Source organism: Urocitellus parryii, chromosome 11, assembly GCF_045843805.1.
Source record: "Urocitellus parryii isolate mUroPar1 chromosome 11, mUroPar1.hap1, whole genome shotgun sequence".
Classification (NCBI taxonomy): Eukaryota; Metazoa; Chordata; class Mammalia; order Rodentia; family Sciuridae; genus Urocitellus; species Urocitellus parryii.
In genome coordinates, this window is record NC_135541.1 from 125,169,263 (window position 1) to 125,197,076 (window position 27,814).

At 45.9% G+C, this 27,814-nt stretch overlaps 2 protein-coding genes across 2 annotated transcripts in view; one reads left to right on the forward strand and one right to left on the reverse strand.

The window, feature by feature from the left end:
- Rnf115 (ring finger protein 115) overlaps window positions 1-11,606 on the forward strand; it is an 81,766-nt gene extending 70,160 nt beyond the window's left edge. The window contains exons 5-9 of the mRNA XM_026380991.2: window positions 5,695-5,766; window positions 6,975-7,047; window positions 7,974-8,067; window positions 10,420-10,535; window positions 11,267-11,606. Coding sequence (XP_026236776.2) covers window positions 5,695-5,766; window positions 6,975-7,047; window positions 7,974-8,067; window positions 10,420-10,535; window positions 11,267-11,338 — 427 coding nt within the window. The 3' untranslated portion in view covers window positions 11,339-11,606. The remainder of the gene's footprint in view (window positions 1-5,694; window positions 5,767-6,974; window positions 7,048-7,973; window positions 8,068-10,419; window positions 10,536-11,266) is intronic.
- A 413-nt stretch (window positions 11,607-12,019) lies between these two features.
- Window positions 12,020-27,814, reverse strand: part of Cd160 (CD160 molecule) — a 31,360-nt gene continuing 15,565 nt past the window's right edge. Inside the window, exons 3-4 of the mRNA XM_077791018.1 lie at window positions 26,540-26,866; window positions 12,020-19,427 (exon numbers count right to left, since the gene is read on the reverse strand). Of these exons, the coding sequence (XP_077647144.1) occupies window positions 19,420-19,427; window positions 26,540-26,866 (335 nt within the window). The 3' untranslated portion in view covers window positions 12,020-19,419. The remainder of the gene's footprint in view (window positions 19,428-26,539; window positions 26,867-27,814) is intronic.

Below are 27,814 nucleotides of genomic sequence, written 5' to 3' on the forward strand. Positions count from 1 at the left end.
CTTATCATCCCACTGTTTCTGAGGACCAGGCGTTTAGGAGCAGCTTGTTTAGGTGGTTCTAGTGAAGGGTCCATTTTCCTAGTGAAAATCAACATATCAGGGCTGAGGCTGTGGCGCAGTGGTAAGGTGCCTGCCTGGCATGTGTGCAGCTGGGTTCAGTTCTCAGCACCACATGAAAATAAACAAAGATGCTGTGTGTGACGTCTCGGATGTGGCTGCAGTCGTCTGAATACTTCCATGGGTCTGGCATCGATCGGGCTTTCAAGGTGGTTCACTCACATGGCTGTTGGAAGGAGGCCTCAGTTCCTCACCATGTGGGCCTCTCCAGAGGGCTCTGTGCCTGTCCCTGTGACTTAGAGTTAAGTGGTTTAAAAGAGAGGAAGAAGGAAAGAAATCATACCTTTTTATATCCTAATTTGGTGGGTCACATACACTGTCATTTCTGCCTCATTTTGTCTCTAAGAAGTCAATCACTAAGTCCAGCCCACATTTACAGGGAAGAAAACTAAGTTCCACCTCTCAGAGGGAAGAATATTAAAGAATTTGTGGACACATTTTAAAACCACCTTTTGGCCACAAATTATTTACACTTCTCTCGTGTACAAAATACACTTACCTGCCACGATGTACCCAAAATCTTGTCCCTTTACAGCATCAGCTTGAAACCTAGGTGGTTGCCTTTTTAATCAGGCTCAAATGTATATTAGGCTCCTTGGATATAGTTCCCTTAGTCCGATTCCTTTTGAGGTGAAGACTTATAAACTAAAGGATCAAGTTATCTGCCCTACTCCAGCACGCAGCGTTGTGGACAGACGGCGATTAGACATTCCTGCCCAGCAAGGGGAAGATGAGAACACAGAGGTGGCTGGCTCATATGAACACCAGATAGGTGTTGGAAAAGTATCAGCAAGTCCCTGGTTAGTGCTCAGCTTATCCTGGCGAGGAGTGCTTGGATTCCTCCCTCTGGACCTCGCCTCGTCCTTTCTTTTCTGTGAAAGGTGGTTCATATTTGCCGTTGCCTAGTTTCCTTATCTTGCTTACAAGTAGAAATCTGAGGGTCCAAAGACCTCTTTGCATTTTGTGCTGTTTCTGCACCTTTCAGTTTAAACCTTTAGTGTTTCTTTTAAAAACTTGAGTATACTGTGAATCTTACTGAAATTCATGCCATGAGGCAAAACCACTCCCACAGATCTCTTCTGGGCAGCCTCTTTCTACCCTGGGCTTCTACTGGGCTTGTGTGGGTGGAATTGTATCCCCTGAAAAGATGTGTCCTGCCTGGGAATGTGACCTTATCTGTAAATAGTGACATGAAAGATGTAATGAAGCTGGATAGGTGGCACATACCTGTGATCCCAGCATCTTGGGAGGGTGAGGCAGGAGGATCACAAGTTCAAAGTCAGCTTCAGCAACTTGGAGAGACCCCAAGCAACTTAGCAAAGATCCTGTCTCAAAATATAAAAAGAGCGGGGGATGTGGCTGGTGGTTAAGCGCTCCTGGATTCAATCTCTGGTGTCTCCCCCCACCAAGAAAGAAAGAGTTAATTAAGTCAAAACAAGATCATACTGAATCAGGGTGCACCCCCATCCAGTGGTTGTTGGTCTTATAAGAAAAGGGAAGTTTGGACGTAGACACAGGTGACACAGGAAAGAAAGCCAGTGCAGATGGAGGCCGAGGTCGGGTTGTGGGTCTGAGGCCGAGAAACGGCAAGGAGCGCTGGCTGCAAGACCAGGACGGCTCGGGACAGAGCCTTCCGCAGGACTCCAGAGGAAACAGTGTCTGGGGACATCTCGATTCAGACTGTGGGCCTCCAAACCGATAATAAATTCCTTTTGGTGTAGGCCACCCAGTTTGTGGTAATTTGTTACAGCACCCTGTAAAACTAACCCAAAGTGTTAGAAGCCCAGTTGTTTAACCAAACGGTTCTCTAGGCACTATTTCAGATCTTTCTGAGGTTTTATGGAATTTTTAAAGCCACACTCTTAGTTCATTTTAAACCATGTTTTTTTGGCAGTACCCTGAAGTAAACCTTTGCTTGAAGTCCATTTCTCAGTGTTAGTATCATTCACTATTACTGGAAGTTCTCAGAATTATATACACCCACCTTCTTCGCCTCTCCTTTTTTGTACTGGGGATTGAAGTCAGGGGCACTCAACCACAGAGCCACATCCCCAGCCCTGTTTTGTATTTTTTTAGTTGTTGATGGACCTTTATTTTATTCATTTATTTATACACGGTGCTGAGAATGAACCCAGTGCCTCACACGTGCCAGGCAAATGCTCCACCACTGAGTTGCTTAGTGCCTTGCCATTGCCGAGGCTGGCTGTGAACTTGCCATCCTCCTGCCTCGGCCTCTGGAACTGCTGGGATCACAGGCGCCCGTGTGCCGGCCCTAACTTGTTTCAAACTGGCCTTCCTTTGGTCTGCCCCTCTTATACCCTGACGCCAGCTGCGAGAAGACAGGGTACCTTCAACACAGCCAGTGCCTTTAGCAGGGCCTCGTGCCGCTCAGGAGGCAGACCTTCCGCTGACCCCTGACTCCCCAGAAGCACCTCGCTTCCGCCTTGTCGTGCTGTGCCTGTGCTCACTGTCGGCTCTGCACTATGTCTGCCTGCCTTCCCCCACCGGGCCAGCCTGGGCTTGGGCATGCAGGCCGAGGTCCTGCCCTGAGCTCCCTCCCTACTCTCTGGCTCCTGTCCATGCTGGGGTGCCAGAGGTAGACCCACGTAGCTTTTTACTGTGACAGTACCTACTTCTGTGTACCAAAATCTGTAGCGATCATCAGCTGTTCTGGGATGAATTATCCCAGAGGTCAGTGGCTCTAAACAACAGGCATTTGTGGCAGCCCGCAGGAAGGCAGGCAGTTCCTCCCCCTGTCCCACCGAGAGACCCCTGGCTACCGCCTGGAGGCCTGGGAGCCAGGGGGCCTCCCTAACTCTGCCCTCCTGCCCTTAGCCCTTGCCCCACCCCACCCCCAGGGCCACCGCCGCCACCACCACCACCACCACCACCGCCTCCCACCACGTCTCTGAAGAGAATCCACAAGGAGTTGAGTGACCTGGCAGGGGACCCTTGGGCTCAGTGTCCTGCAGGCCCTGTTGGAGATGATAGGTTCTATTGGCCAGCTACAATAATGGGGCCAAATGACAGTCCCCATCAGAGTGGAGGTTTTGTTTTTGTTTTTGTTTTTTGACAATTTATTTCCCAACAGGTTATCCCTTCAAACCACTTAAGGTTGCATTCACAAGAATCTATCATCCCGATGTCTCTCGGGCACTGTATGGGAAGTACATTGTCCATCTGTTCTCGGCTTGGCTCGGATCTACAGAACAGAGGGAAGTGCAGCAGAATAGTTGGGAGTGAACTCAGAAGGATGCAGTGTAATTAAAGAGACTATTGAATAATCTCTGCAAATGAAGATAAGGAACTCTAAAGAGAAAGTCCAATGGAAAGCTTCCCATGAGCCCCTCCTGTCCCCTGCATAGGTGTACCTGATACAGCAGGGACAACAAACCAGAGGCACTGCCCTGCTTCTGTACCAGCGTTGCCTCCTAGCAGGGAAGTTCTCCAGGCATAACCTGGGTGTGAGCCTGAAAAACCTCCCTGGTGGGTCACAGCAAGGGGTGAAGAATGTAGGCTTTGATGGGGTAAAGCTTTGCTGACCTGTTAGGAGATGGTTTTTAAGTGGAATCCATTTAAATGCAAAACAGTTATGAAAATGAGGTGAAGAACCTAGAGTTGTTTCTGTATTCATTTTATTCTGAAGGACCTGTAACTTGGGTGAGGGGGTTGTGACCACAGTGAACTCTACCCACACCCTGTATCTCAAGGTCCTAGTTTAATGGTCAGCATTTAAATGGACTGGAGCTGTTGGTATGGCAATGTTAGTATGTGATGGGCTTTGTCCCCAACTTCTTTTATATGTCCCTGCCCTGGCCTTCGTCCTTTCAACCCCTTCTCCGTATTCTTTGGTTTGTATGTGGCTTCTCACTTAATACACAGCTCAGCTCCAGTTCTTCTTAGGTTTTAACTGCTTAGGTCTGTTTGGGTATAAGGGTGAGAATTCATCTGATGGAGATACTTGTATATTTAAAGACCCATTGCTCCTCTGGAGGTTCTGTGTTCAAGAATGATTAATCTGTTTAACCAACTGATTACTACAGTCATTACATTAAAACAAACAAACAAAAAAAAACAACAGGCATTTATTATCTAACAAATTCATTGGGCCAGGAATTTGGAAGTTTAGCTGGGTTGTTCCGGTCCAAGATCTCCTGAGGTTACCATCAAGATGTTGGCCATTGCTGCAGTCATCTGGAGGACCCGCTAGGTCTTACACATATTTTGGCAAGTTTGTTCTGGCTATTGGTAGGGGGCCTTAGTCCCCTGTCTCTCCCCCCCCCCACCCCCCCCCCCGTACTGGGTATGGAGCCCAGGAGCAACTGGCTATTTAGGCAGTTTTGTTAATTAAAACATAAATGTTGTCCTGGCATGGTGGCACACACCTGTGATCTTAGCCACTCAGAAGGCTGAGGCAGGAGGATCACAAGTTTGAGGCCAATCAGGGGAACTTAGTAGGACTCTTGATTCAAAGTAGAAAAATAAAAAGGTCTGGGTATATATAGCTCACTGGCAAAGTCCCCCTGGGTTCAATCCCCAGTAAAAAAATACGTACACAAAAACAAAAACTAGAAAGGAAATAGTATAATTAGTTATTTTTTAATGTTAGTGGTAAGGAAAGTCTAATAATAGCTACTTTCAAAGCTACATGGATTGGCCTAACACAGTAGAAACCAGGGAATTAAAAGTGCAGTCATTCAAAACAGGAAATGTGGGGCTGGGGATGTGGCTCCAGCAGTAGCACGCTCACCTGGCACGCATGCGGCTCCGGTTCGATCCTCAGCACCACATACAAACAATGATGTTGTGTCCGCCGAAAACTAAAAAGTAAAATATTAAAAAATTCTCTCTCTCTCTCTCTCTCTTAAAAAAAAAAAAAAAAACCACAGGAAATGTTGGGAGATAATCCTCCTCCCCCCCTCCCTCTCCTCCCCCTCCTCCCTGTCCTCTCCCCTCCTCCTCCTCCTTTTTTTTTTTTTTTAACTAAGGCATCATCCCAATATCTGTGGGGAACAAAGACCAACTCATTAATATAAATAAACAGCAGTATATGCCATCTTAAGTGTTCAGAATGACAAGTACCAAATGTGTATATTTGTATGTATTACAGTCATCTGAAATGCCTTTAAAAATTATTCTCAAACTTACCAAAACAAAAAAACAAAACAAAAAATCTTTAGATGATACCTTATTCAGAAACCCAGTATATGACACATAAAAAATGAAATTGCCATTTTGGGTCTAGAACCCTACTGGTGCAGCTTCCATTTTAACCCCTTCTCATGTCAGTACCAGAGATCCAAGGAACATAATTTGAAAAATGCACCATAACATGTTTTCTTTCCAGCCTAATTCACAAAAATCTGTCCGTCTGTTAAGATGTTAGAAGTCTAGAAAATAGCCATAATAGCAAAGTCACACACCACTAGATAGCAGACTGATTTCTGATGCTCTCTTTTGTAATAGTCAGTGGAAAGCCACTTGTGGGTTAGGGAAGCAGTTGGATTTGTCCGTGTGTGGATATCTATAGAGTACTTCGGTTGTCTTATCTACTTTTTTTTTTTTCTCTTTTAACAGAATAATGCAACAGATCTTTGCAGGATTCCTTGCAAATTCTGCAATTCCAGGATCCCCACACCCTTTTTCTTGGTAAGTGACTAATTACTATCTTACAGTGCTGAGGTTGCCTCATTTTAGGTGCTGTAGTTTCTGTTCTATACAGAGAGAGACAAAGAGCTATGTTGGTGAGTATGCAGTTGTGACCGGAAGGCTCTTACACTGCCTTTGTCTCCAGAGCCCAAACTTAATCACAATTCATATGATTATTGTTGTTGTTGTTGTTATTATTATTTTGTTCAGGCTCAGGAGGGTTGTCCTGGTTCCCAAGACACTTGGGTCTGGGTGCTGGGCATGTCTGGTCTCTTTTATTTTCTGTCCGAGGTTTGTGTTGAGAAGGGAAATGAAGTGATCCTTGTCAGGCTTGGTGTCTGATTTGGGAATTTCCTCTCCAGACCATACAGGAAGACTGTAATTCCTTAAGAATTTCTGAAGTTGAAAATATAACATTAACTTTCCTTTTCCAAAGAAAGAATATCAGAAGAAACAAAAGGCTATAATTCAGTATCAGAGTGACACTTAACACTTACATGTAGGGGTTAAAAATGGAATTTCTTCTTATATAGACAGTTATTTGCTACTTTTCTGACCCAGAAGATTCCTTTGCTCAGAGGGTCCTTGGTCCTTCCCCATACTCACCCCATTTTCCAGCCTCTAGTTCTTTTAAATGGGTTTCGATCAGAGTCTGGACCTCTGTCTTCCAAGGTACTATACCAGCAGCACCAAGAACAAGGTGCTGCCAAGTCTCTTGTAATTGTTCTGAGGTGTGATTCAGGGAGACTTCTGTGGCTGCTGTTCCACTAGAGAGCTTCTCGTTGTCCAGGACCAGGGGCAGCCCTTCGGGTGAGGGAAGTCTGCTGTAGATGGTAGCCAGCTGTGAAAGAAAACTCTCCTTAGAAAGCAGCTCCGTCCTATGTTGGATATACGTGGGTAGAGAAGAGACAGACTTTTCTTGGCCAACAGGCAACAAGTCTCTCTTCTTGCTCTGGGTGTCATATAGTATTTCAGGTAGCTGTACTTTGTAGGTTTCAGCTAAGCAAGATTTGTAGAGAATGAGAGGCTATCTCTAGTTAATCGGTTTGACCTCAAAAATGCAGAGAAATTCTTTGCCTCTTGATTCTAGAAGATTAGTGACTCTCAAGCTCTGAGTGAGGAAACAGGATCCCTCTGCCAGTTTTTCTGAAGTGTAAGGCAGAGCCTGGCTGCTTCATCTAATGCTCTCTGTCTCATCTCACGTATAGGAGCGGGATGCTGCACTCCAACCCTGGGGACTATGCCTGGGGTCAGACAGGGCTTGATGCCATTGTAACCCAGGTGAGGAGCTGCCTTTTGAGGTGTCTGTTCAGTGTGTCTCGTGGTCCCACAGGCTTCCTGCTCTCCTTCTGCTACTTTCTTGAAATGGCGATCACTGCTTTCTCTGATATTCCCAGCTTTGGGGTTTCCACTTCACTAAAGGGACAAAGGGTTTGTGGGTTTATTCAGCATTCATGTACCTACTAGGTCCAAGGAAATTTCTAGAAGATTGCCTCACCTCCAGAGAAAGAAAGATTTCTCCTATAACAAACAGTACATTGTATTTTTGGCCTCTTGTTCAGTCCTATGGGAATCCTATAAATAAGTACTTCACAAAACAGGAGGGTCTCAAATGTTAAAGCAGGGATTTCTGCTTGATGGAGCAAAGTAGGGGAAGGAAGCAGAGAAAAAGGTTTTCCCACGCCATGTACAGTTGCTTCCACTTGTTTATGTTCATTTAAATTTGTTTGGTTTTTTCATCTCCCTTGTGGATTGCCAAGTGTCACAAGCATGTCATTTTTACCCAAGTCTCGCTGTAGGCAGTGATGTACCCATTTCTTGGCTTAGTTTATGCCACTCTCCATACTCCCACCCTTTTCTTTCTTCCAGCAGAAGGACGTTTTGGACCAGTTAAGTATTTTTATTAAGCTGTAGTTTTATTCATGACATCACAACCCTTTTGCCACCCTGAAGTTGCTTTATGCCCAGAAGTGGACCTTGCAATCATGGGTATGTCTGTAGGCTTATACTAATGTCACTCTGAAATTGTAAAGCAGTTAAAAGTGTCTAGCAGCAGAAAAAGAGAAACCCAGCCTTCAGAGCCTTGCGGAAGTAAGAGCAATTAACATTTCTGATATCTTCACTGTTTGTTCTCAGCTGGAGCGGCTCCCTCTCCAGGGACATTGAGATGTCTGCCACATCTTCTTTTTCTTTCTCCTTTTTTGTAGCTTTTAGGACAGCTGGAAAACACAGGGCCTCCCCCAGCTGACAAGGAAAAAATCACCTCTCTTCCAACAGTGACCGTAACTCCGGAACAAGTTGGTAGGTTCATTTTCATATTTATTCCATCATCTGATGACCTCTGCCCAGATTCCAGTACCTTCCTATACTAGGAATCTTCAGGTGAAGCTATAGCCCTCTAAAATTCTTACCTGTGTACTGGAATTGAAAGCTACCTGCCCTTTCATAGGTCAATAAATAGGTGTTTCCTAGGCAGTCACCATATCCCTTAAGATTTGATTCTCATCAGTTGAAGAAATTATTAGAAGCAAAACTCATCAACTGACTAAAAAAACAGTGTTGAAAATAATATTGGGCAGATGATACTGATCTTGGGGAAAGGGGAAAAAGACAAATGAGAAACAATATATTTGCTTTTCTTTTGCTTTGTGTCAGGTGCACTTAGATACACTAGAATAGATACTGTTTTATTTTTAAGCACTGAAGGAATTCAATGATAAGGAACATAATTTTGTACTGAGGGTTTCTTTCCCTGTAAATTTAGATTTACAGCCAAAGAAGATTTAAAGACAAGATGGACAATCTGAGGTCATTCTATTTAAGGAAAATCATTGACTAATTTAATAATATCAGCGTAGACATGGTGTTTGAGTCAGGTACAGGAAAGTGACCTCATTAGACCTGAAGTAGAATCTGATTTGGGGAGTAGTAGGAAGTATGACTAGACAGGAAGGGTGGGACCCTGTTGAGAAGTCAGGACTGGAAAGGAATAAAGAGGGATTCAAGTGTTCTTTAGGGAAGGTTAGTCTTTAGAGAAGTTAGTGGAGGTGAGAACGCGGGCAGAGATGGGGGTTGAAGAAGCTCTGTAGCCGTCTAGGAGGGGTGAGGGGTTCAGGTGATGGTGGCAATGCTAACAGAAAGCAAAGGTACAGTTTAAGTTCATCTTGAAGAAATGCTTTCCTCGCTGATTGTAACATGGGTTGAAAGAGGAGGCAGGGTCAAGGTGATTCTAAGATTTCACAGTTTGTAACAGTGAGAGTGGTTCATTAGGGAAGGAGGAGGAGTGAGTGGGCCCTGGTTTAGGTAAGCAGATGATGTGATGGTTTGTGTTTTTGAATTTGTTGATTTTGAGGTGCCAGCTGAAAATCCAAATGAGAATAAGTTGAAGGTTCCTATGAAGCTGGTATTAGGGAAAGCTAGCTGGTAGCAAAGTATAAAAAATATTTTGAGGGTTAAAGGCCTGGAATTAGGAATATTGAAGTAGAAGTAGACTTGGCATGAAAATTAAGAGTTGGAATTAAGGCACAGTGGCGGGAACAGAAAGGAAGGAAGGAAGGAATCTATTTAAGTGGAACTCGTGGTCCAAATTCCCTGACCACTGTTGTCATGGAGCCATATCCCAGCCACTGGGATAGTATAGTAGTTGGTGTTATTAGTCAAACTTGGGAAATTCATTGTTTGTTGCTTAGAATTCCCAGTGTAATTTGTGGTCATTTCCTCTGAGGAAAGAGGGCTTCCTGTCCCTTGATTTAGAGGCCTGAGCGAGACTTCGTCTTTGTAATTCTGTAGCACCACCTCCTGGTACAGCTCTTAACTAACAACTTCTGCAGAGGAATTTAGGGCACCCACACTGAAAAAGGGTGCATGATATGAAACAGAGCAGGGCAAAAGTGGCTGGGGACACTGAATAAAATTGCTGAGATAAGTCCCTTGGTCATGTGCACACATGGCCAGTGTTTCCTGAGCAGACACCGTGACTGCCAAAGATTGTCACACATTGGAGAAGATGCTTTCCTGGTTTCTTCACCAGATCACCCAAGCCTGTTTATTTCTTCCAACCTTTTGCATTACAGAATGGACTTATCATGGTCTAGATCATGTTGGAGTAGGTCCCATTCCTGGTTCTGCTTTTCATGTCCCTGTCTATTACGACCTTTCTACCCGCCATTTTGAAACACAGTTCATGCTTTTGGGCCCGGGGCACCAGGGATTGAGCTCAGGGGCACTCAACCACTGAGCCCCACCCCCAGCCCTATTTTGTATTTTATTTAGAGGCAGGTCTCACTGAGTTGCTTAGGGCCTTGCTATTGCTGAGGCTGGCTTTGAACTTGGGATCCTCCTGCCTCAGCCCGCCCCGCCCCAGCCACTGGGATCCTAGGTGGGCGCTGGCCCGCGCCACCACGCCCAGCTTACAGTTTAGGCTCTTTATCTGCCTCCCACCTAGATGCAGCTTTACTTTTGTCTCTTGTGTCCTTTCTTTTGCGTTCCTTGTGTTGTAAGAGACATTCTTTTTTTCCTTCATTTTGTTTATTACTTTAAGAGGTATTTCTTGAATTGTAATACATTCTGCTGTCGTGTATTTAAAAAAACGGGATCGATAAAAATAAATAAATAGAGAGATAAATGAATAAAAGGCATTTCTTCCTCCAACAGATATGGGTTTAGAATGTCCAGTTTGCAAAGAAGATTACACAGTTGAAGAGGAAGTGCGGCAGCTACCCTGCAATCACTTCTTTCACAGCAGCTGTATTGTGCCATGGTTAGAACTGGTGAGTAGAGCCAGCTGTCATCTGCAGTGAGGCATCATGTAAGGGACATTTTCTTGTGGAGATGGCTCAGAGTAAAGATGTAGTCATCAGTTCATGTAAGAGCCAGATAAGTCAGATTTTAGCCCCATAAACCATGACTGACTCCCAGTACTACCATCACTGTTCTGTTAGACTACCATCTCTTGGGAACTTGTTTGACCAGAAATCAGCAAACTGTAACCCACAGGCCTTGTGGCCTGCCAGCTGAGTTTGTCAGTAAAGGCCCGTTGGTACACAAGCCGTGCCGATGTGTGCACAGACTGTGGTTCTGTGGCTGCTTCTGTGCTACGTGGGTGAGGTGAATGGTTTGAGCAGAGCGGGTGACCTGCCAAGGTTTGCTGACCCTTTGTGTGCATGGCATGGAAGAGCATGAGCAGTTACGGCTCCTGTCGTGTCTCAGGTTGCTCTTTCTAGTTAGTCGTGTTTGGACCTCCAATGGAGTAATGGGGGAGAGTGTCACTTATTATTCAATGCTGGCCTAGAGTTCTGTTGATTTTGCTTGAAGTGTTGTTTGGGAGGCATCCTGGCTTCACGTCTTTGGAGCCCAACTCTGTGGAGGAGCTGCCTGGTCTTTTTGTCTTTCTGGGTGTCGAGTCATGATTTTAGATGTTTAACTTCCAGGTTTCTTAAGAGCTCAGAACCCTCATTCTCAGGACGGGATATTCATATGGATTAATATGTTTCTGTTTCAGCATGACACATGTCCTGTATGTAGGAAGAGTCTAAATGGTGAGGATTCTACGCGGGCAAACCCAGAGCTCTGAGGCCTCTGCCAGCAACAGATTTAGCAATGACAGCCAGCTGCACGATCGATGGACTTTCTGAAACTAAAGATCACACCTGAACCAGGGCTGTCTGTGGTAGTCTTCTTAAAACATAGCTATAGATTCTATCAAAACAAAAGATAGTAGGTGGATTTAGGAATCACATAAGAAACCCCAACCCATAATATTAACGCAATGAGTGTTTTTCTTCTCTAAATTTAAAGTTAGTACCTACTGATTGAATTGTATTACAACCAAATGCCTCTTACTCCTGAATTCAGAGTGATAATTTTTTAAGTGTGAAACTTAACTATGTGGGTTTGCCCCTGCCTGAAGAGAATCAGTTCCTTGAAGTCTAGCGAGGGTCCTGCTGTCTGTCATGTCTACTTGTGGTGGATGTTCCCACCTCCTTCTTCAGCCCCATCGTTACTATATTTACAGTGAACGCAGAGGAACCAGAGCCCTCGAGTCCTGCTGACATCGAGTCCTATTGTCTTTATTGTACAGAAGCATCTACTTTTGACCACATTAGCAATAAGGTGATGTCAGATTGATTCAGGAATTTGAGACTAATGATCTTGTTTTGTTTTAATCCTTAGAGCACAAATCAAAGAAAAATTACAGTGGAAAGGAAAAAGTAACCTGTCGTAGACTTTAGTTTTTTAATTTTTGAAAGGTGCAGTTTCCCTAGAAACATGACATGTCTTGAGAGTCTTGTGCTGGTGGGAATCTGATTCTGGTTCCTTTCTGGGAATGAGTTGGGCAGCAAGTAGCGTCAGAAAGACAGATGTTTAAAATCTTAAGTTCTGTGATTTTTTTTTCTATGATCCTTAACTCATTGTTTACTGTTTGTCTTAAGAACCTTAATATAATTTCTCTTATAGAAATATAATTATTTCATACTGCTTCCATATCCAGTTCACTGCTTTTGGTAATTCAGTGCTCTTTAGGAATTGAGATTTTACATTGTCTTTTAATCTTTAAAACCCGTTGTTCGTCTTGGAAGCTTTTCTGTTCTGCTTTGATTCTGGCAATACTTAGAATCAAACTGATTAATGTGATCATGCCCCCAAAACAACTTGGCCTGGAAGAGGTAGGCCTTACAGTGTCCCATATGTGTGCTCTTTAAGTGTTTAAAGTTGAATAAATGAAGAAAGGGTGTCAATGTTGTTTGCACTTCAGAGTCTTAAAAGGACACGGTGGGGACATACAGCAGCTGTGGTGTATTAAAAGTGGCACCATTATATGGTCATATCAGTTTTTTGGAGTTTAGAATGATCAGAGCAAGACTGCCACTCTCTGGTGAATCTCTTTTTTGTTGACTGTCACTGGTTTAGGGGTGAGGGAGGGGCTAAAGGTCTCCTTGTTCTTTGCTAAGGGATGACAGAGTTGGAAAGGGAAGACAAAGTGGGAAGAGTAGCCTGCTGAACTTGAGCCTGCTCTAAAAGTCGTGACCCGGAGGTCCGGCCCAGGTGGACCCAGAGGGTGAGAGATGATTTCTCGTGCGCTCTCGACCTCTGTGGCGGTGGCCCCCTGGGGATGTGATCTGGTCATGTGGTCAGCCAGAACTGCAGCCTGGGAGGACGTGGGCAGGCGAGAGTGTGTCACCGGTATTTCACCACTGTTGGGTGGAGTGGAGGCCCATTGCAGTGTTCAAGTAGAGCAGTATCGGCCATCTTGGAAAAATTCTGACAGCTTGGAGATTTTTGTCTGTTGATGTGTAATGTTGAGACAGGCTGGGGTTAGTTACAACTAGAGAACTAAAGGATAGGAGTAGTTTCACAAAGAATGGAAGCAAAGTGCTAAATAGGAATCTGCCTTTTTAATGTAGAATATAGCAAGCACCAGACTAAATTGTCTGAAGTTTTCTTCACGTGTTTTGCACTGATAGGGGCCATGAGACTCATCCCACCTGTGAATTTGTAGTGTTTCTTCCTATAATGGGCAGCATCTCGGGCTTCCAGATGATTTTATGTTAAGGAGTTTGAGTTCTTCAGAGAAACACAACCAACAGGACATACGTGTGATATAGAGTTCTTTATATAAGGAAGTGACTTGCACCTTCATGCAGATTCTGCAGTGGACCAGCTACAAATCTCGGAAAGCAGTCGGTATGGTTTCGGTCCAAGTCTGAAGCCTGCGCACCCAGACCCACAGCCAGGGAGTGAGTTCCAGTCTGGATACCAGCCCAGACAATAGGGCACCTGAGTCCCAGCCTAAGCCCCCAGGCACGAGCTCCCTCTGAGTGGGGGGTGTCAGCCTTTGGTTCTGTCCAGGCCTCTCACTGATGGGGTCTCCCACCCTAGGGTCAGCAGTCTGCTCCGCTCTGATGTCCGCGTCACCCAGAACACACCAGAATAATGGTCATTGTTATTTTATTATTATTATTATCATCATGACTTAAGTGCTTATTAGTGCGTTGTAATGATACAGAGTAGTTCACTTCTGACACGGTCATACACCCTTGGGGTTTAAGTTGCTTCCTCTCAGGCCCCACCTGCTGCTTCTCTCCCCCCTTGCTCTCCTGCCTTTACTCCATTGGTGCCCTTTATTTATCTATTCATTTTTAATTGGTGCTTTTCTCTCTCTCACTCTCTCACACACACACTCACACACACCTATGCATCAAGGTGGAATTCCCTGGGGTGTATTTACGTGTGTACAAAGGGTGATCTTGTCACATTCATCCCACGTTTTCTTTCTTTTCTCCTCTTCCTTCTCCTTCCAGTCTCCTCCTCCTCCACTGGTCTTCCCTCTGTTTTTGTGAGATCCAACCCTTTGTTCCCCTTTACTTTGCTGTAGTTTCTGCATATGAGAGAAAACGTTTGACCCTTGACTTTCTGAGTCTGCTTATTCCATTTAGCATGATGTTTTCCAGTTCTATTTATGTACCACAAATGCCATGATTTTATTTATGACTGAGTAGGACTCCATTGTATGTATATACCACATTTTCTTAATTCAGTCATCTGTTGATGGCACCTGGGCTGGTTCCATAACTTGGCTGTTACACATTCGCTACTGTATCACTATGGTATGGTGATTTTAATTCTGGATACCAAGAGTGGATTACCTGACAGCCAGAACAGCGTCTGAACAAATATCTGGGCATCCTGTAGCCTACTCAAATTGACACACAAAATCAACCATTACAAGGTTGTCTGCTTACACATCACACACACAGTGATCCTCATCCTACTTATATTTTTCCAAGTGAACAGTCTTTGAGATATGTCTGTCTTGGCTTAAGAGATCTCAGTGGTAATGATATGTTGTGTGTGCATAACTTCTGTGTTTTTCCTTCTTAACCTAAATTAACTTGGAAGTCTTGAGATGCCTCCCATTCTAGGAAAAAACATTTTAGGTTCAGTGGTCTAACACCAGAACATGGATTTTAAGAATTAATTTCTTGGAATGCCTTGCTCTTAAATATTTCAAAACAGTTTAGATGTCCTGCCCACGTAGTGGAAGGCTAGATAACCTGGATTTTTCATGTGTTCATTCCTGTACGCTGAAAGGCTGTACATACTTAGGAATCTAGACACTTTATTAGAATCAAGGAAGAGCTGGGCGTGGTGGCGCACACCTGTAATCCCCGTGGCTCAGGAGGCTGAGGCAGGAGGATCGTGAGTTCAGAGCCAGCCTCAGCAAAAGCAAGGCACTAAGCAACTCAGTGAGACCCTGTCTCTAAATAAAATACAAAACAGGCCTGGGGATGTGGCTCAGGGGTCTAGTGCCCCTGAGTTCAGTCCCCAGTACCCCCCCCCCAAAAAAAAAAAAAACAAACAAAAAAAGAATCAAATAAGAGATGATTGAATCAGTTGCTCTAATCAACATTTTACTAATTGTCAAAGAGAAAACTGTTGCGATTTTATTTTTATTTTTCTCCCTTTTTAAGTATCACACATTTTATTGAAATAATTTTCCCTTAAAAGGACCTTTGTTAATTTTAGGACGTGAACCCTTAGTGTGAACTGGAGGCTTTTATATTCATGTTGACTGGCCTAGCCTTTGAATTCCATGCAGGGTAAACCGATTGCTTTCTTATTCCTCCATCATGAATGATTTCTCTTTGTCATTTGTGTGTGTGTGTGTGTGTGTGTGTGTGTGTGTGTGTGTGTGTGTACGTGTATATATGGACTATATATGTCTGTCTTTTTGTGTGTTTACAGTTTAAGGATGAAGGGAACTGTTGATTTGCACATAACTGGAAAGATGCCCTTGAGATGGTAGCCTTGGAAGTTGAGGGTCTGTGTAGGTAGAGCCTTCTTGTCCACCCAGTGTCATTGCTTCCCAGGTGGCTTCCAGGTGGGTTGGTCTCATCTGTCTTCATGTGGGTTAGTTTGGCCAGCAGAACTGGAGAGCTGGATGGGAAGGTTTAGAGCTAATGAATTGGGAGAAGGATAATCCTAGCATTAAAACTTTAATTTTCCTCAAGAGTTTCTCTTGCTTGTTTCTGAAGACTCCAGAGTGTCATACTGTCCCTATTACTTAGAGCTCCTTGGCTCTTTCTTTTAATAATGTATAAATTCATGATAAAAGTAACAATTTTAGGCCAAGGAAGTAGGAATGGTGTTGACTCAATAGCTCCCTCAGCTCGTTGTAACTTGGAGCCACCTTGGCTGCGTGGGGCTGGAGGAGTGTTTTCTCTGAGTGGCGCTCTGCTCAGTGACTGGTTCTCAGGTTAGCAGGAAGAGTTTTAGGGAAGAAGGGTTCTCTAACTCCAGCATGTCTCCCTCTGATTAAATAGTATTAGGAGAAAAAGTCCTGGCTCAGGTCTTGTAATGCACGTTCATGTCTGTGTGTGCGTATATAAATGACGTACGTACTCCCTGTTTCCGTCAGTCCTGCATCTCTGTGACCAAGAGACCTGACGGGGCAACTGAAGAGGGGGAAAGTTGGTTTTGGCTCCTGGTTTAGAGGTTCAGGCTGACTCCGTAGCTTTGGGCCTGAGGAGAGGTGGACCGTCATTGTGGAAGGGCGCAGCAGAGGAACGCAGCTCAGGACACAGCAGCCAGCAAGGAGGGAGAGCTCCGCTCATCAGGGACAAAGTGAAGACCACAAAGTTACGCCCCCACCTCCGCCAGCCACCCCACGTGTCCAGTTACCACCTCGTTAGTCCCTCTCAGTGGCAGACCACTGACTGGATTCCAGCGCTCCCAGTCCAGTCATTGCACCTCTGAACAGTATTCACTGTCTCACCCCTGAGCCTTTGGGACTGAGACCTCACATCCCAACATGACACTCACAGCCGCACACATACACACCTTTCACCTGGAGGAAGAAGGAATATGGTGTGCAGCGGCGTAGAAGGGCCGCAGCCTCCCAGTCCACGCTTTCCTGTTCATGTGGGTCAGGCCGGTGTGTGCCTGAGTTCTCTGCGGGGCCCTGTAGACTTAGGTGGTGAAGAAAGAATCTGGTTGTTTCTCAGGATTGAGAGGAAATGGCGTTCGTCATCCATTGATCCTATATATAGTTAACTCAACACACTGGCCTATTAACGTAAAGATCTTTTTATGTGGTGTTGGGGATCAAGCTCAAAGTCTCACACATGCTGAGCACATTCCCTACCACTGAGCTGCACTCCAGCCCTAAATTTCTTCATCACCAAATCATATCTTTCATGACCTTCTGCATGCTCTGCTTTCTCTGGTCTCCAGGTGGTGTTTGCTCAAGAAATACACGTGGAATCTATCAATCTTAACAAAATCAGGCAGGGGAAAGCATGATCTGTGTTCTGAATCATAGTGAAGCAGCCTTGGGGCGTTGTAAGGGAGGGGCACTTCACCACGGGTTGCTAGAGCTGATACAAGCAGGTAGGAAGAGTTTAGGAGGAGAAGGAGCAGGATGTGTATTCAGATAGATATTTGGATGTTGAGGAGTTAATCCTCTTTGCCCTCAGTGGTAGAGACAGAATGATAAAGGTGCTCTTTACAAGAATAGTCTAGTGATTTAAAAATTGAAGATGACCTATAGGAGACAGTACTCACATTGAGAGTTTCCAGAATGAATCTCCTAGGTTATAAATAAAATTACGGTATTGTGCCATCTATAACTAAAAAAATTAAAAGTGGGGGGGGCAGGGTTTGGCTTGCAGTGACGTCAGCCTTCCGGCACTCGGCTGGGAACCACTGGGTTCCTCCAATGGTTTAAAATAGAAAACAAAGAAGACAGTGTATGAAGCTGGAGATACTTTCCAGAACGAGAATATAGCCCTTGGTGGATCCTAAAGACATTATGAGGACACACTCCTGTGCTGTCACAGATGAGGAATCGCAGGCGTCCACCCTTAAGGTTTTTTCAACATGCAGACTTTCTGTGTTTTGCTGGCAAGTTATGCTTGGACGGTACCCACGGAAGTGGGGTGGGAGCCATGGGGGGCCTTGCACAGGCTGGAGTGCTCTACCACTGAGCCACATCCCCGGCTCTTTTTTTGTTTTGTTTTTGAGACAGGGTTTTGCCAAGTGGCCCAGGCTGTCCTCGAACTTCCAATCCTCCTACTTTAACCTCCTGAGTAACTGGGATAACAGGAGTGTGTGCCATCACGCCCTGGTGAGAAATACTTTTTTTTTTTTTTTTTGGTACCAGGGATTGAGCTCAGGGGCAGTCAATCACTGAGCCACATCCCAGCCCTGTTTTGTATTTTACTTAGAGACAGGGTCTCATTGTGTTGCTTAGTGCTTCGCTTTTGCTGAGGCTGGCTCTGAACTCACGATCCTCCTGCCTCAGCTTCCTGAGCCGCTGGGATTATAGGTGTGCGCCACCAGGCCTGACTAAAAGTACCATTTTTAAGGCTCCCAAATCATTAGATTCCTTCCCAACAAGATGACAACTATAGTCTTAGTATTTTTAAAAATAGCTTTATTTTATTCATTTTTTTTAATGTGGTGCTGAGGTTTGAACCCAGGGCCTCTCATGTGCTTGGCAAGTGCTCTACCACTGAGCCACAACCCAGCCCCACCCAGTTTTAGTATTTTTGATGAATGAGTATTATAACAAAAAGGGTATCAGTAATATTTTTAAACCGATTTATCCTTATCTGCTATATCAAATCTATATCCAGTTGAAATATAGATGTAATATCCAAATACAAATACAGACCTTTGTGTGTGTGTGTGTGGTGGGTACTAGGGGTTTAATCCTGGGGCTCTCTGCCACTCAGCTACGTCCCCAGTCCATTTTTTAAATTTTATTTTGAGACAGGTCTTGCTAGGTTACTGAGGCTGGTCTCAAACTTGTGATCCTCCTGTTAACAGTATCCAAAATTCTTAATTTGAGTTTCAAGACCGTCCTTAATGAGGCTCTTACTGATGTCTTTTAGCCTTAGCTCTCTTGGTGCCCACGACCCGACTTCTCACATTTGGTAGGTCCGTCATCCCAAGGCGTCTGCCTTTTGAGGACTTGCCCTCAGCTCCAGCTAAACATGTGCCGTCTTGTCGGGTCGTTCAGTGATTGGAAATATCCTGCCCTCCTCTGCTTACCCATGGCAGGGGATCTATCCAAAGACCAGGGGGTTTTGAGTTTAGGAAACAAAGACTGCGAGTACTGCCCTGGGCGTTGAGTTAAAAGAGGGGGAAGTGGCTACGGAAGCGGCAAACGCTGGGTTGGAGCTGGACAGCCAGGTCTGCCCTGGTCTGCACTGTGTGCTGCTGCGGGGCACGTCTGTCTTCACGTCCTTCCTTCCCACCCAGCCAGTCGGGCCGGGCCCGCCTCTCCTCTCACCGTCTTTGCTGGGTTCTTCTGTCTTTCGTTTATAGTGTAAAATAAAATTTCTTCCAGAAAAAAATTGGTGTTCTCAATTTTTTGACTTGCTTATTTTGCGGTTTTGTGGGAGGATGGAGAAAAGTTCTGTGGTAAAACACACACACACTTTCTGTTTTTTAATTTACTGGTGCGAATGTGGGGAAAAGGCAGGTCCTCTCTGGCAGTAGGAGGGGTGTCGGGGATGTACCCACTGACCCTCAGGTACTGCTCCAGACTCCGGCCGTTGAGCTTCTGTTCTCAGCTCTCACAGGGTTGTCTTTTCTGTTGTTAGATTCATCTTGCTGTGACTTTTTAAAAAGTTTCTTCTGGCACAAAGCTTATAAAGCTGTGGAAAGAAGGTGAAAAGTTTGTGTTATTATCCCACATTGTGGAATTGCAGCAATACACCTCACGCGGTAAGAGTCTGTCCTTGTCCTGGGACGGTTTCCTAGGCCTTGATGACCAGGGGAGTGGAAAGGGGAAGGAAAGGTAGAATACGCGTTGTCCCCCCTCCCTCCCTGTGGGGAGGACTGGGGATTGGCACCAGCGGCGTTTTACCACTGAGCTACATCCAGTGTGTTCCATTTTTTATTTTGAGGCAGGGTCTCAGCTTATTTGCTGAAGGTCTCACTGAATTGCTGAGGCCAGCCTGGAACTTGTACCCTCCTGCCTCAGCTTCCAGGGTGTCTGCCATCACAGGTGCCGGCTCCGGGCCCCGGGTACGCTGTGTCTTCTAGTTAGACCAGAGTTGTGTCCCTGGGCAGACCTGGTGAGAGTTCAGGTGGCTCCCCACATACAGCAGGGGCTGTTGGCAGAGTGACCTCAGTCAGGAAAAGCACTGACCCAGCTTCCAGGGAACCCCCTCCCTTTCCTTACACACAAGCCCAGTGACTTGGTCGATATGATCCTTCTGGACCCAAGAAAATGTGGACTTTCATTCTACTGAACATTATCTCTTCCATAATTCTGCTGAGCCTTCAGTTGGAAGAGGAGGATAAAGAAAAGGAAGCTGATAAATAGTACATATTTTCCTAATGTTTAATCGAATATTCAGCGTTGAGTTTTCTTTCTTTTTTGGGGGGTGAGTGTACCTATAAAGTTACCTGAATTGAATATAGGAGAAAGATGATTAGATGTTAGGGTTCACTTTTCACCTGACTGAGACCAGGACAAAAGCTCAGAGATCTTGTTCTAGGTCAACTTGGGAGCTGAAGGTGGTTAGTGAACATGAATACTGGACTACAAGGAGCAAGGTTTTGTGGTTAGGCTATTTTCTCTTTTAGAGTTTTTATTATACCTGAAGAAATAAAATTTATTTTATTAATAACAGTAGCCTAGGGGCTGGGGCTGGGGCTCAGCAGTAGAGCGCTAGCCTAGCACGTCTGAGGCCCTGGGTTCGATCCTCAGCACCACATAAAAATAAATAAATAAAATAAAGATGTTGTGTCCAGTTAAAAAAAATAATATTAACAGTAGCCTAACCATCCCAGGGCATTTGGATTCAATAAATCATGTTGGAAGGGTCAGACTTCTGTAGAGTTGTATTTAAATGTGGAAACTGGCAGTTCCATTTAGCAAGTCCTTCCCAGGGATAAAAGGTAAGGTAGATGTCTGTTTGATGATTTGCAGTTAAGGGGCCGGCATAGGGAGGTTTTGCTGGTCCTGATTCTGGAAGATGATGATGGAGGTAGAGAGAGTAGGTCATCACTGTTTCCTGATGAGTAATTGGGATATTTGCTTGTATGGGATTGTATGACTCACCATGAAAGCATCTGACCCATCACAGAAAGTTCTTTAACAAATTTATTAAGAGCCGACTATGTGTCAGCTGTTGTCTTTTTGTTGGGGTAAATAAGACAGGTCTTTGTGTTTTCAGAACCTACATTCTGGTAACATTCAACCTGGTAGTTAGTGATTTGAGGAAATCCTAAATAAAATGGAATTAAGAATGCCAAGGGCAGCCAGGTGCAGTGGCGCATTCCTGTCATCCCAGCAGCTCGGGAGGCTGAGGCAGGAGGATCGCGAGTTCAAAGCCAGCCTCAGCAATTTAGCAAGGCACTTAGCAACTCAGTGAGACCCTGTCTCCAAATAAAATACAAAAAAGGATGGGGATGTGGCTCAGTGGTCGAGTGGCCCCGAGTTCAGTCCCCAGTACCAAAAAAAAGAAGAAGAAGAAGAAGAAGAAGAAAAGAGTGCCAAGGACAGGTGAAAAAGCGCCTCAGTTACTTGTTATACAAAAGCATAATGAAAAGTTATTGGAAGTTCCAGATTTTTTTTTTTATCTAAGGGGGAAAACCCTCTTTCACATTGTAAATGGTGCTCGGGGGACTTAGCTACTAAGTATTTATACAGTCAGTCCGGACCCCCCTCTGTTGAGCAGCTGCACTGTTAAGACCCTCCTCCCCAAGTCCTGTCGTGCCTGCTTCCTTTTCCTGTAGTAGGTAAAGGCACGGGCCTCACCTTGTAGCCAGTACTTCTGACATGGCCTGCCTCCCCCACGGCCTCCGCTCCTACCCCGCAGGGAGTCTGATCAGTGTGTCCCCCGTGGTGGGACTTGAACCAGGGTGCTTGGCTGCTCCACCTGTGCACTCTACAAAACTCACGAAACCTTATGAACAAACAACCCTTAAAAAGTACAGGATTCTCATTTCTGTATCACTTCCTTATTTGTTAAGTGCATGAATATCACATTCATTCTTCAAAGATGAAATGATATTCTGTGTGAGAATTTGATGATTCCCAATCTTACTGAGCCACATCCCATTACTTTCTGAATTTTTTTTTAAGAGAGAGTGAGAGAGAGAGAGAGGAGAGAGAGAATTTTTTATTTATTTTTTAGTTCTCGGCGGACACAACATCTTTGTTGGTATGTGGTGCTGAGGATCGAACCCGGGCCGCACGCATGCCAGGCGAGCGCGCTACCGCTTGAGCCACATCCCCAGCCCTACTTTCTGAATTTTTGAGGTGGTCTCACTAAGCTGCCCGGCTGCCTTGAACTTGCTCCCTTTCCCTCAGCCTGCAAGGCACTGGGATCAGAGGCGCGTCACCACTGCCAGCTTGGGGCGTTTTCAGGACCTTGGACTCCGTTGATAGCCAGGGCCCCAGGAACATCTCCCTCCCCCTCCTGGAGAAAGCCAAGGCAGCAGAGGCACAGCACTCCCCTGCTCATGAACATACCTCGGAAGGCCACCAGGCTTGTGAAGAGCCAGAGCCACGGCTTTTCCTGTGGGAGACCTGAGCTGAGGGCGCCTCCACTCGGGCTGACCTCGGGGTGCGTTCTCAGTTTCAGTCCTGTCACCGTGTAGTTCCCCGTCTCTGGTTCAAAGGGGAGGCGTGGCAGAGAGGATTACACAACCGGAAGGATGAGAGGGTCGCTCCACCTGTGCACCCTGTCGAAATGCACTCTGCCCTGTGTGGCGACTTAGGACAGAACTTATAAAACCTTATTAAACAATAAAAACCTGATTAAACAACTCTTAAAAAAAGTACAGGATTCTCATTTCTGTATCACTTCCTTATTTGTTAAATGCATGAATATTACATTCATTTTTCAAAGATGAAACAATATTTTGTGTGAAAATTCAATAATTCCCCAAGTCTTAAAAAGGAATCATGGATCGAGGGAAGGTTTCACAAATCATCTCCTTTCGCATCATCTCAGAACATCTCACATGATCGCTAAGGATACCTCCCAGCATAATTCATTGTCCAAATAAGTATTTTTAACGCGGGTGGTGGTGGTGATACACTTAAGCAGCAATAACTGTAGAATCCAGGGTTGCAAAGAGACCTTGGGGGAACTCCAGAGTTCTGCCGGAGACAGCTAAGACAGCGTAATCACCCTGGACCTGTGTGTTCCCAACTCACTCACAGACCCTCTTCTGGAGTGGATCAAGAACGTGACGTAAGTTAAAATCTTGGACGTTAGAATACCTGTGGGTTTTATCATCTACTTGCTGGGTGAACTTAGTTGTCACAGGGCAATTATAGCACCTACTTCAAGAGCACGTGGAGAGAAAATGAAGTAACATTCAGCACAATGCCTGGCACGTAGTAAGCACTCATGATGTGAAAAGCCTTGTTTAGTGATGTCACCTGTTACCTGTCTAGTCCTACTAGTTTCCAAAGGAAACCTGATTTCCACAGCTAGGGATTACCTGATGTGCTCTCAGGCTTAAATAGGCGGAAAGGATGAGAAAGGCATTCTTTGTTAAGAAAAACTACCACAAGCAGAAACACTTAGAATGTATTAGGAGAATGTGAATACTAGGCTGTAAGGAGCCAGGACTACACTGTACCTCATACTCTTCTCCAAGGCCTGGCACTGTACCTGGGATAGATTATAAATATTTGTTAGGCAAATGGAAAAGGGTAACCATTTATTTAATTAGAGGAGAGTATTCACAAAATAATAAAGTTTTGCAGAGCCTCCAGTGCCAGGATTTAAAAAAAAAAAAAAAGCCTTATACTTTCTGAACAGTAGTGGTGTGGCATATGCAAATTAGCATTTTAGTGTGCCTGGTGGCAGTATGTAGGATGGGTTGGAGGAAGAGACTTGCGAAGCGTCTTTGGGAAGCAAAGTAACTGACTGGCTTAGGGATGAGAACCATGGAATCAAGGTCTGGTTGACTCTCCCGCCCCGCCCATCAGTGTGAACTTTGTGCTGGGATCAACGGAACCAAGGTCTGCATGGAGAATCCTGTGCAGAAATGGGGCTCGGGAGGGTAGCGTTGGCGTCCAGGAGACGGTAAGGCATCTGGGAGCCAGTCCATTTGTCAATGGGGATGTTTCAACAAAAGAGACTAAGGGCTGGGGTGTGGCTCAGCCTGGAGCGCTTGCTAGCACAGGTGGACCGGGTTCCATCCTCAGCACCCCATGAAAATAAAGGCATTGTGTTGTGTCCATCTACACCTAAAAATAAAGAAGTAAATATTTAAAAAAGAGAGGTTAAAGCTCGAGAGGTTAATTTATGGGTCCTTTGCAAGGAGGTACAGGGATGGATCATGAGGGTGGATGCAGACGGGAGGGAGAGGAAGTTGAAGGGGTGAAGGGTCTTAGGAAGGACTCAAGAGGTGAGAGGAAGAAATGGAAGAGAGAAGAAGATAAAAGAAATCCTATAGGTGGGAGGACCCAGGGGGACAGGTACAGAAGCCAATGAGGGGGAGTTTGAGGAAGGAGCCAGTAGTTAGAGCAGGACCAGATGCCACAGCTAGGTAGCTAGGTCTGCAGCTAGGTCTGCAGCTAGGTCTGCAGCTAGGTCTGCAGCTAGGTCTGCAGCTAGGTCTGCAGCTAGGTCTGCAGCTAGGTCTGCAGCTAGGTCTGCAGCTAGGTCTGCAGCTAGGTCTGCAGCTAGGTCTGCAGCTAGGTCTGCAGCTAGGTCTGCAGCTAGGTCTGCAGCTAGGTCAGGAAGACACTAGGAAGCAGGGAAGAGACTAGATCCAAGGAGTGGAGCCCTGCACGGTGGCGCACTCCTGGGATCCCAGCAGCTTGGGAGGCTGAGGGAGGTCGAGGCAGGAGGATCATAAGTTCAAAGCCAGCCCCAGCAATGGGGAGGCGCTAAGCAACTCAGTGAGACCTGCCTCTAAATAAAATACAAAATAGGGCTGGGATATGGATATGGCTCAGTGGATGAGTGCCCCCGAGTCCAATCCCTGGGATAGAGAAAAAGAGTGAAGTACAAAATCTTAATTAATTAGTAACCAACCAGAGGATACAAAGAAAACATTTGTCAAATAGCTCCTTACTAGGTTTTTCGTTTGGTGGGGGGGGGGAGAGGATAATTTATTTTTCTTGAAGTTAATAATTAAGACAGTGTTGGAATTTTTTAGATGATATTAGCAGTGTCCTTGTATCCTCCTAGATTTATCCCCTAGATGATGGCTGCCAACTCTTAAATGTCTTATTCCCTAAGTACTATGCTCACATTGCCACTTGTTCATAGTGCAGCTTAAACGTGGCCTGTCGGCCTTCTGTTGCGGTGGTGATGAGATGGTTCCCTCTTCCCAGTGCTGGGGATTGGGCCCAGGGCCCCATGCATGCTGGGCCAGCACTCTACTCGCAGCCCAATTCAGATTCTGTGAATGTTACTTTTGCAGAGTAATGTGCAGTTTCTTTTTGAAATTTCATTTTTTTCTAGAAATAATAAACACCTGGTTTTAATTTTTTGCTGACAGGATTTCCAGGTCCATGTCATGAGTCTTTTTATCAATTTGTCATAGGTTCAGAAAGGTGATCTGTTAACTGCCTTTTACCCCCCAGAGCTCTCCTTTCCAAAGTCCTCTCTTGCTCTCCTCTTTTTCCCCTTTTTGGCCTCTTTTCATTCTAGAATTTCCTTCCCTCTTCCCTCTTCCACGTTCTTGGGGCCCATGTATGCACTTGTTGGTTTTCTGTTTTGCTGTACTGAAGCACAGCCCTCTGTTCGTCTTCTAAAGTCCCCGTGAAAGGCTAGGTGTTCTGTCATTCATAGCTGAGAGGATCCCTGCTGACGTTGATTGGTAGTCTGGCTGGATACATTTGGGGGGGATAGTTTTTTTTCACAGAATATGGAAGACTTGCTCTATTGTCTGGGAATACAGGAACAGAGAAGCACCCTCTGCTGGGCCCACGATGAAGTTGGGGCTGGGTGGCCATGTGCAGGCCTGCCAAGGTAGTCATGGACCAGAGGACACGCACAAGATGCAGGAGATGCGCAGAGGCCTTGCTGTCTTGGAGAGGTCGCGGTCCCGAGTGCCTGCGTCCTGTCAGCTCTGGGTGCTGTGGGGTACTAGTACTGGACCCAGGACCTGCCCTCATGAGGCACGTGCTCTACCACAGAGCTACACCACCTGTCCCCCCAGCTTTCTGATTTCTGATTCTGAGAAACAGCTGAAGGCAACTGTATTATATATTCTGCTCTATCTCTACCCACACCCTTGAGTCCGTGGTGGCTTGAGTAGGTTTCTGTTTCTTGCAACTAAATGCTCCTTAAGTCAAGCCCCCATTTTATCTCAGATGCACCCCCTGCCTTCTTTAGAATATAGCCAGATCTTAAGGAGAACTCTAAAGTAGGAGTTAGGAAGCCTAAAGCCCACACCTGCACCTGTTTTTGCTAGCCCCAGCCATTTATAATGACAGCTCTTTTCACCCCCAATAAATCTTGGCCACTCCCAAGATTTTTTTTTTTTTTTTAGTTGTTGCTAGACCTTTATTTATATGTGGTTCTGGGAATGGAACCAGTGCCTCACACATGCTGGCCAAGTGCGCTACCGCTGAGCCCAGCCCCAGCCCAGACTTTTTGAATTAAAGACAATGAGATTTCCTTTGCATGTGTGTTTTGGAAAATGGCACTCTCTGCCAGTGGGTGTGATGGCAAAGGATTGAGTGACAAGAAGGACCTTCCCCAAGATGGAGAGCACCTATCTCCAGCTGTCAGTCCTGCTCCCAGCCTGCCTGAGGGCATCAGGGGTATCAGGGACTTACCTGTGACTACAACAGAGAAAAAACGGCCTTGAAGGTGCAGGCCCAGTTTCTGGCTCCTGGCACAGCACTGGTAGGTCCCGCTGTCGGCTGGTGTGACTCTGTTGATGGTGTACACCAGCTGAGAGGACTTGTCACCGACATCGTCCACCTCGGGATCCCTCTTGGGTCTCAGCTGCTTCAGGCTGACCTCAGAGGAGCAGTTCCAAGATCGGTCTTTGCACAAAAACACGATGAACCCCTCGGCTTCTTCTCTCTTGTGCCGCAGCGTACAGACCAAGGTCAGCTGCTCTCCGTGCTGGGAAGCTGAGCTGGTGATGTGGAGGCCTCCTGGAAGGTGAAGACCCCGTTACCCGGGGGGGGGGGCCAGGTGAGCAGCTCGCGCCCACATGGCTGCTTCCATCGCGGGAGGTCTTTAGCCCCACCTAGCCGCTACCCTGGGAGCCAAGAGACCAGTTCTGACTGACTGCAGGCCAGTTCCCTAGCTCCTGTGCCCTGAGCAGCGTGAGCACCTGGGAAGGGGAGTTCAGAGACAGTGAATCGGCTCAGTTTCCACACTGTGCACCGGGCCAGGGATGTGACGGACAAGGCGGGGGCGTCACCAAGAGTTACAGCCTGATACAGAAACAGATTAGCAGAGAATCCTAGCACACTCACTGTGATGGAGGGGTCTTAGAGATTCTCGCATCTATCCAAAGAATCAGGAAAACATCATCGAGAGGTTTTAGTCCTTGAGTTGAGACTTAGAGTAAGCGCCTGGGTCCTGTCAGCTCTTGGTGCTGTGGGGGTGCTAGGTGCTGACCCAGGCCTGCCCTCCACAGAGCCACACCACCGGTCATTCTCTATGAAACGGAAGGGTGAGGCGGAGGCCTCCGGCAGTAGAGAGATTTAAAAATGGCCTTCCTGTGGAATAGAACGAGGACTGACTGGAAAAGCAGACTAGTTATTGAGGGACCATGGTTCTTTGCTGGTACCAATCTGCAGACTTGATGACCTTCTCTCTAGGTGACCTACAGCGTGGACACAGAAACGGAGAAGACAGACAGTGGGACGAACCCGGGGTGCCGCTCTGGCCCCCCAGGTGCCTTGACCTGACTCTCCAGCCCACTGACCTGCCGTGCCTGTGTCCCCTGCTCTGCTCACGTCCCTCCATGCAGTTCACACTTTGTGACCCAATGCTGCAGGCTCTTCTGTCCGCCCTCTGCTCCCTGAACCTTGATTCCTTTCAAAACCCAAGCGTTGACCACATTCAGCTCTGCTAAGAGTCCACCAGACGGG